The 9,550-nt window shown below is 48.2% G+C and overlaps 1 protein-coding gene across 1 annotated transcript in view; it reads right to left on the bottom strand.

Annotated features, from left to right (window-relative positions):
- NUBP1 (nucleotide binding protein 1) overlaps positions 1 to 9,550 on the bottom strand; it is a 25,961-nt gene that overhangs the window by 12,563 nt on the left and 3,848 nt on the right. The window contains exons 3-5 of the mRNA XM_011961432.1: positions 8,861 to 8,994; positions 3,568 to 3,636; positions 474 to 524 (exon numbers count right to left, since the gene is read on the bottom strand). Of these exons, the coding sequence (XP_011816822.1) occupies positions 474 to 524; positions 3,568 to 3,636; positions 8,861 to 8,994 (254 nt within the window). The remainder of the gene's footprint in view (positions 1 to 473; positions 525 to 3,567; positions 3,637 to 8,860; positions 8,995 to 9,550) is intronic.

The following is a 9,550-nucleotide window of genomic DNA, read 5'->3' as shown; positions in this document are numbered from 1 at the left end:
CACCATGCTCGGCTAATTTTTGTATCTTTAGTAGAGACGGGATTTCACCATGTTGGCCAGGCTGGTCTCGAACTCCTGGCCTCAAGTGATCTGCCTAGCTTGGCCCCCTAAAGTGCTGGGATTACAGATGTGAGCCACCGTACCCTGCCTCCTTAACTCTCTTAACCAGAGATTTACGAACTATGGCCTCCAGGGCCAAATCTGGCCCACCATCTGTATTTTAAATAAAGTTTTATTGGAATACAGTCCTGGTTGTTAAGTTACATGTTACTACTTTTGTGCTACAATGGCAGGGAATGTAGGCCCACATGCTGAAAATCTTTACCATCCTACACTTTACAGAAAAAGCCTGCCTATCACTGGATTTAATCACATCCACTGTGCCTCGAAAAGCACCCTAATAAATACCCATGGACCAACAAACCACAAACCCATTATGTACACACAACCACACACTACTGTGAAAATAGGACAAAGAGGTGAAAACTCACCACTGGAGACCAGCCGGAGCCACTCTGGTGAACCTGTGTGAACATGAGCACCGATGTTTGTTAGCAGAAATCATGTACCCTGGTCACATTTCATGCACAAATTGTACAAAGAAAGAAGATGGTTTTATGAAATACAATTCATTGTCTTATGTGGTACCACGAAATTCCTAAAAGGAGGTGAACAACTAGGGTGTGGGTAATAAAGATGCAACTCAACTCCCTTTGTGCCCTAAGCTGGGTTATTTGGAAACTCTACTTGGGTGTCTAGATAGGGAACCAAAGTTACTCAAGTTCAAATATGATGTTGTGTCTAAGGTGTTTTAAAAGAGTGATAAAAATCCGCTGGGGACTGACGAGAAAAGGCAGGTACCTGTGGAGCAAGGAGGTGGCTTCTGTAAAAGCACAGGAGTGAAGGGAATGAGCTCTCATAAAACAGTTACTTCAGAACCTGTCCCGAATCAGCTCCAGCCGCTGCCCCCAAGGGCAAGGGCTGGGGGTCAACGGGGAGCTCCCCGGGGCAACAAGATTCCGACCTCTTCCCTCCAGCAGGTGTCCAACAGCACACAAAGCGCAAACTGAGTTTAATTTTCATGATGAAGCCTTACTTTTCTCAACGGATTTACTGAGACATGATTCAGAGACAACACGACTCACCCATTGAATGAGTGGCTTTCTGTACAGTCACAAGGTGCAGCCATCACCACAGTTTTTTTACTTTTATTTTTGAGATGGAGTCTTGCCCTGTCGACCAGGCTGTAGTGCACGGGCATGATCTTGACTCACTGCAACCTCAACCTCCTGGGTTCAAGCAATTCTCCTGCCTCAGCTTCCCAGGTAGCTGAGAACACAGGTGCCCACCACCATGCCCAGCTAATTTTTGTATTTTTTGTAGAGACGGGGTTTCACCATGTTGGCCAGGCTGGTCTCAATCTCCTGACCTCAAGTGATCTGCCGGCCTTGGCCTCCCAAAGTGTTGAGATTGTAGGTGTGAGCCACTGTACCCAGCCACCACAATTTTAGAACATTTTCATGACGCTAAGAAGAATCCCTATACCCCTCAGCTGTCACCACCCCTACTCCAGTCTCTCTCACATCCTCCCAGCCTTAGAGGGCCCTTCATCTACTTTCTCCCACTGTGGACTGACCTACTCCGTACACTGCATGTCAGTGGAATCACACAACATGCGGTCCTCTATGACTGACTCTGAAGTTCTATTAAAAGAAACCCAGCCAGGTGCAGTGGCTCACTCCTGTAATCCGAACACTCTGGGAGCCTGAGGTGGGAGGATCACTTGAGGTCAGGAGTTCGAGACCAGCTTGGTCAACATGGTGAAACCCTGTCTCTACTAAAAATACAAAAAATAGCTGGGCGTGGTGGTGTATACCTGTAATCCCAGCTACTCAGGAGGCTAAGGCAGGAGAATTGCTTGAGCCCGGGAGGCGGCGGTTGCAGTGAGCCGAGATTGTGCCATTACACTCCAGCCTGGGCAACAAGAGTGAAACTCCATCTCAAAAAAATAAATAAATAAAAATAAAATAAAATAAAATAGACCCCACAAAACCATTCATTTCTATTTATACTCGTTTGCTAAGTCCACTTGTCTTAAAAGAGGATGATCCAATAGTGCAGGAGAAGAAAACGGCAAAACTTCTGTTTTATTTTCTTTTAAATTTTCTGTTTCTATGAAATCCTTCGGTGTGATGACACTAGCTTATACCCTCACTGGGGCGTGTGCTACCAAATCCATTGGGGTATGTGACCAGGCCTCAAGGGGTGACACTGCTCTCCTTCCCTACTCCCTCGGAAGCAAACCCCAAGGCCTTAGAAGTGCCTGCAAGGCCTGGCCCCATCTGCCTCGGGCCGCCCTCCAGCCCCACTGGTCACTGCACTGAGGACACAAAGACACCTTGCGTCAGAGGCCCATGCACTTGCTCCCTTAGCCCAGAATGCTCTTCCCTCAGCTCTCCCCTCCCGTCATCCTCGGCTCAAATGCCATTTCTCAGTGAGGGCACCTTTGACCACCCCTCAGCCCCTCTGACCCTGCCCTACTGTCTCTCCCCTCATTCTGGCTTGGTTTCACGTTATCTAGCATCTGCCTTCTCCCACCCAGACAGGGGTCTTCATGGACCTTGTTCACCACTGCATCCCCAGCACAGGATCAACGCATCCCTGGCACTAATTAAAGAACCAGTCTTTAGACTCTTGGGACATCCCAGCACCCCCAGCCCCAGCTTCCATGCACTGCCCTTGGGGGAATCCTCTCTTGGAGAGCTTCTTGCTAGCAAGAAGAGGCCAGCAACTACACAGACTGCTACGGCCCTGCCCCCAGCCCACATCACTCATCCGCCCTGCAGTCTCAGTTCCCCAGGGGAGACCACAAGGGCAGAAATATTCCCGTGCTTCTAGGGTACAGACCCCTACCAAGCCCTGGACGAATGTTCCCAGTCAGAGCTAAATTTCCGTGTCTTACTTCTGCATTTCGCTGGCTGTTTCCCTTCCCCTCTGAGGAAGCATCGAAACCAATGCTTCTCCAATGGTGTAGACAGACTTCATATGTAATCCTGCCCTCCCCAAAACTCACAGTTGTTGTTAAAAGTGGACAGATGGACTACTGAGCATGTATCTGAGCTCCTCATGTCCACAGAAACATTTACAGGCCAGATGCGGTGGCTCACGCCTGTAATCCCAGCACTTTGAGAGGCTGAAGCAGGCGGTCATCAGAGGTCAGGAGGTGGAGCCCAGCCTGGCCAATATAGTGAAACCCTGTCCCTACCAAAAATACAAAAATTAGCTGGGCATGGTGGTACGCCCCTGTAGTCCCAGCTACTTGGGAGGCTGAGCACAAGAATCGCTTGAATCCGTGAGGCGGAGGTTGCAGCGAGCTGACGTCGTGCTACTGTACACTCCAGCCTGGGTGACAGAGTGAGACCCTGTCTCAAAAAGAACAAAACAAAACAATAACAACAAAAAAAACATTTATGGGCTCCGCATGCCTCTTTGTTGAGGTTTGACAGTTCAGTGCTACAGAGTTTGCCTCGAGAGAATAATTTCCTGAGTTCTGTAACCGGCTATTACCTGTTCTCCTTCCAATCCCATTATCTTGGGAATCGATGGCCCACATATATCGATGTCTAGAAGAGCAATCTGGGGAACAAGAAGAGACCAAAGCGGTTACATAACTGAATGCACACACTCCAGATACGCACAACTGGGAGGGGAGTGGGGTTAGAGGAGGACAGGGGAGAAGACAGAAACTGGGTCAAACTTGGAGCCATCAGATTCTCCTGAGAGACTCCTAATGCTGATCTCAAGGTTCATAAACACTGATGCCCCCATTCCCCTACCCCTCAGCCTGGCTGAGCTCCTCAAGGGTGGTCTTACAGACCTGGCCATCAGGTCACTTGGAGGCTTGAGCTCAGACCCAGTTTGCTGAGCCCTGGCTGGAGGAGTCAGGGAAAGGGGCCTAGCGCCTTTTTTGGCTTCTGTGACAGAATACATGGAATAGCCAAGAGACAGCAATGTTGGAGCCACCCTCAACAGCTCTCCTTTGCTCACCCCCTCACCAAGTCTTGGTTTCTGCATCTTAAATTTTTTTCAAACTCATCTTTTCTTGTTCAGGAGTCTCAGATGCAAGCCAAATCTAGCCTATCTAAGCAGAATATGAATGTATTAAAAAAATATTGCAGACTGGGTGCATTGGCTCACGCCTGTAATCCCAGCACTTGGGGTGGCTGAGGCGGCCATGTGCCTAGAAGGTAAGTATCATTATCTCTGGTTTACAGAGGAGGAAACTGACGTTCAGAGGGGACCAGTTCAATAAGCAGGGAACAGAGCTGGGACATAAACTGAGGTCTTTTGGTCCCAAATGGGGCTCTTTCCAGTACACCACGGGGCCTGCTGTGGAGGGCCAGAGTGGAGCCTCTAGCTGAACCTGACCAAGCCCTGTTTTCCTTTGATCCTGAAGGTGAATGATGGTTTAGGCTAAGCTTTCAAAACAGGACTTAAAGTAAGATGGAAACCTGGAAAAGTTCTTTGCTTGTGACTCGGGTGCAGCTTCAGGCGACCCCTTCCACCCCAAGCCTTCCCCTATGATACAGGAGGTCTGAGATGGCCTTCAGAAACCTTCTGAGAACAAGGCCAGTATTCATCTTGAAAGATGTGATCACTCAAACCCAAAGAGCTGCAACTCCGGGTCACTTTTTAACTTGCTCCGAATCAGTTTCTTGCCTCCCTCTTGAATCCTTTCAACAAACCCAGCCTCCTACTTCCTCAGCACCCAGCGCTGTCTCAAACCCGTGGTGCACAGGAAAATGCCATCCACAGACCAGCGCTGGCCTCAGGCGCCCTCTACGGGGCCATCCGAGGAGCACAGCAGAGTGACAGCATCGGAAAACCTGACTTGCTCTCTCAGGACCTTGATACTTGGGACTGATGTGTCAATGATCCATGGGGAGATGACACTATCACCATGACTGTCATAGAGACTTTCCTCGATACTCTCAGGTTTCTAGCAACTCTGTTTCCATGTCTTTCCTTCAGGGAACAATTTAATCAATTCCCTTCAGAGGAATTTCACTCCCTTGGGGAGTGAATCTTGAGCGAAATGATATAAGGATGTGAGAAGCATCCAGTGCACTCACTCCCGTGGCAGGCCCGGGGGGCTATTAACAAGCTCCTGCTACCCAGATGGCCAGGGCAGTCCTGGGTCCTGTCTGTTCAGACTTCCTGCTGATCCTATTACTACCCCAAAATCTGTCCAATTAATTCTGCTGAGGTTAGGCCAGAGAAGTAAAGCTGAGAGCAATGTGCCTGCGTTCCCCCACAGCAGGACCTCTGGACCCGTGTTTGCAGCTGATGGGAAGAGGCAGCGTTTGCTGCAGAAGGTGGAGACGCTGCAGGGCTGTTGGGATCCAAAGCATCTCCTTTACCCAGCTGTCCCTGATGAGGATGGTAAGGGAAGAGGGATTTAGTCCCAACTTTTAGTCCTTGCACAAGTTGCTTCTGCTCTCTAAGCCTTGGCTGTCTGGGCTTCTGATCTGCGAGACGAGTGCTCTGGAATCAAGGCCCCTCCCAGCTCTGCAGTCCCAGGACCCAGAGGAGGGCCTCACACACTGAGTCCTGAAACACCTAGTGCTGACCTTGTGATGACAGTTTGCCTTTCAGATCACAAAGATCATAAATGTTTAATTTATGGTGGCCGGGTGCAGTGCCTCATGCCTGTAATCTCAGTACTTCGGGAGGCTGAGGCGGGCGGATCACCTGAGGTCAGGAGTTCGAGACTAGCCTGGCAAACATAGTGAAACCCTGTCTCTACTAAAAATACAAAAATTAGCTGGGCGTGATAGCATGCGCCTGCACTCCCAGCTACTCGGGAGGCTGAGGCAGAACAATTGTTTGAACCTGGGAGGCAGAGGATGCAGTGAGCTGAGACCGTACCATTACACTCCAGCCTGGGCAACAGAATGACATTCCACCTCAAAAAAAAACAAACGACAAAAAAAGTTTAATTTATGGAAGTTGGTGACTTGTTATTTATTCATTGTTTCTGAGGTAGGGTCTCACTCTGTTGCCCAGGCTGGAATGCAGTGGCGCAACCATGGCTCACTGCAGCCTTGAATTCCCAGGCTCAAGTGATCCTCCTACCTCAGTCTCCTGAGTAGCTGGGACTACAGGTGTTCACCGCCATGCCTGGCTCTTGTGTGACTCTTGGCTGTCTCATGTCTCAGGCTTATGCTACAGAGGTTCCTTCTGCCTTTACCACAACTTACACACCCCATGGGCAGCCTGTGACCTGTCAGGGGTGTTTTCTAATTCTGCTGTCTCTTGATCCAAGGCCCTTTGTGCCAATAAGATGACAGACACCTGCCTGCCTCAAGCACTAACATGGAATAGTCTTGCATAGAGTTAGAGCCAAGCTTCCACCAGACCACCAGATGGCAGGCAGAAAAGGGTCAGGGCACGTCTTACCATCCTGCTGGATTTAGGGCAGGGAGAAATCTGTGCTGCTTGACTTTAATCAAGACATATTCAGCATTTTCCATGTGTTGACACTTTGCAGATAGTGATGTCACTGTCATGAGTAGGTCTGCCTGGGAAAAACATACTTTCCTAAATGCTAACTTCTTTTTTTTTTTTAAACCACCACTGCATAAAGAAATACAGCTGATCCAGCCATATTTTCACACTGAATGGTGTGCTTTCCTTCTATATATTGCGAAGTCTAGACAGGCATGCAGCAAAGACTTCAGAATGTAATTACATGAAAGTGAATGATGTAAACAGTTGTCTACTCACAAGTGGTTACTTGCAAGTAGCTAGATGAAAGCCCATCTCCAGTTAGCTGTTTAGGAATATTCCTGACAGCTTCGGAAAGCGAAGGTTATTCTAAACAATACAGACAATCTGAGAAAGCAGATTTCTTGGCCAGCCCACTAGGCCAATACAAATTTGACCCTCAAATGGCAAGAGATTGCTGACCAACAGAATGATGAATGAACAAGTATATGCATGGGTATGGGTATGTGTGTGTGTATGTATCTATATACTTTTTTTTTTTAAGCGGAGTCTCGGTCTGTCACCCAGGCCGGAGTGCAGTGGGGCAATCTTGGCTCACCGCAACCTCTGCTTCCTGGGTTCAAATGATTCTTGTGCCTCAGCCTCCTGAGTAGCTGAGACTACAGGTGTGTACCACCATGCCCAGCTAATTTCTGTATTTTTTTAGTGGAGACAGGGTTTCACCATGTTGGCCAGGCTGGTCTCAAACTCCTGACCTCAAGTGATCCGCCCGCCTCAGCCTCCCAAAGTGCTGAGATTACAGGTGTGAGCCACCATGCCCAGCCCAACAAGTGTATTTTGAATCTGCCCAGTACCGTGCTTTGGGTAGGCTACAAACTCATCTCTAAGGCAGTATAATCATCATCTCTTCATATTGAGTTAGTGAAATAAAGTAATGAAAATGGTGGCCATCACAGACATCTACTGAGCAGTCAGGCCCCGTGGTAAGTGCTTTATATGTGCCATCTCACTTAGTCCTCGGAGTCCCATTTTATAGATGAGATGGAGGAAGAGTAAGCCTGGTAACTTGCCCAAGGTCACAGCAGTGGTGTAGATGGAGCTGGGACGTGAGTTTGGGCTGTCTGATTCCAAAGTGTGTGTTTTTAGTGACCTACAACCCCTTTTATTAAAGCTGAGATCCAGAGGGCAGCACTGGGTAATTTGAGTTTTCATGCTCGTCTGTATACCTGGGTGGAAATGAATAAACTTGTGTAAGGGCCAGCAAAAATTTTCCACAAGGGCCAATAGAAAATATATTATTAGGCTTTGTGGGCAAAATCAAGAATCATATGTAGGTACTTAGGTACTAATTTAAAAATTGCAATTTTAGGCCAGGCGCGGTAGCTCACGCCTATAATCTCAGCACTGTGGGAGGCCGAGGCAGAGGGATGCCTGGAGTTCAGAAGTTCAAGACTAGCCTGGGCAACACGGCAAAAATCTCATCTCTATAAAAAACACAACAATTAGCCGGACATGGTGTCAAGCACCCGTTGTCCCAGCTCCTTGGGAGGCTGAGGTGGGAGGATAGCTTGATGAGCCCAGGAGGTAGAGGATGCAGTGAGTCCTGATCATAGCATTGCACCTCAGCCTGGGCGACAGAGTGAGACCCTGTCTCAAACAAATAAAAAACATTTAAAAAATGTGAACATTCTTAGTTCACAGGCCATAAAGACAGGAGATGGGCTGGATTTGGCCCACTGGTTATAGTTTGCAGGTACCTGGCTTAGAGAAAAGCAAAAAGGGGTTAATAAAGAGGAAAAAGAAGTGTGAACGTCATGTAATAAACTCTCCACATGCAAGGAGAGATGTACATCTGCTAGTCATTTTCTTGGCTAGGGAATCCAATGAAATGCTTCATTTGACTACTGGGTATTTCTTTGTTCTCTGCAGGATTGAGATTCCAAAGAGGCCAATTCAACTTAGTCTAAGGAAATCAGCTTTTTGTTTTTTTTTTTTCTTTGACAGTCTCATTCTGTTGCCCAGGCTGGAGTACACTGGTGCAATCTCAACTCACTGCAACCTCTGCCTCTTGGGCTTAAGCGATTCTCATGGCTCATCCTCCCGAACAGCTGGGATTACAAGCCTGCACCACCATGCCCAGCTAATATTTTGTATTTTTAGTAGAGACAAGGTTTTGCCATGCTGGCCAGACTGATCTCAAACTCCTGGCTTCAAGTGATCTGCCCGCCTTGGCCTCCCAAAGTGCTGGGACTACAGGCGTGAACCACTGCGCCTGGCCTAGGAATCCGTTATTTAGTAGCCATCACGACCCTCAGACAGAATGAGCATCTCCCAGTGGTTCCTGAGGTCTCACCTGTGTGTTTTCATCCTCTGCTAGGCCATGGGCAAGATGGGCGCTGAATGTGCTTTTCCCAACACCGCCTTTCCCAGACAATACCAAGATTTTGTGTTTTACGGTCTTCATTTTCTCTTTGATTTCCTCTATAGCTGCAAAGAAAGCCAAAGTTCAGGGGATGAGGTCCCTGACCAAACCTCAGATGTCACTCTTCCCGTCAACTACAAAGAGCTAAGTCCTAGTCCTAGTACTAGTCCTGGGGCTGTTTAAAAGGATCCTCTGAAATACCTCTTAGTCAATGGTAGAAACAAGCGTTGGGAAGAAAATAAGGCTATTATCACACCTGAAGGTGTCGCATTTATTGGTTTACACATTTGTCTCCCCCAACTAGAACATACTCTCCACGAGGGTAGCTGTCTGAAGCTTTCAGTGCTGTATTCCCAGCTCCAGAAGGGAACTCTGCATACAGTAATGGTCTCCAACTTGGGGACAAAATCCCCCAGGGTCATTTGGTAATGTCTGGAGACACTTTTCTTTCTTGTTTTTTTTTTTTTTGAGACAGAGTCTCGCTCTGTCACCCAAGATGGAGTGCAGTGGCGTGATCTCAGCTCAGTGCAACCTCCTCCTCCTGAGCTCAAGTGATTCTTCTGCCTCAGCCTCCCAAGTAGCTGGGATTACAGGTGCCTGTCACCATGCCCGGCTAATTTT

The sequence above is a fragment of the Colobus angolensis genome, unplaced genomic scaffold (assembly GCF_000951035.1).
Source record: "Colobus angolensis palliatus isolate OR3802 unplaced genomic scaffold, Cang.pa_1.0 Scaffold55, whole genome shotgun sequence".
Classification (NCBI taxonomy): domain Eukaryota; kingdom Metazoa; phylum Chordata; class Mammalia; order Primates; family Cercopithecidae; genus Colobus; species Colobus angolensis.
The sequence above is the reverse complement of the archived record's forward strand: the minus strand, read 5'-3'. Positions and strand labels throughout refer to the sequence as shown.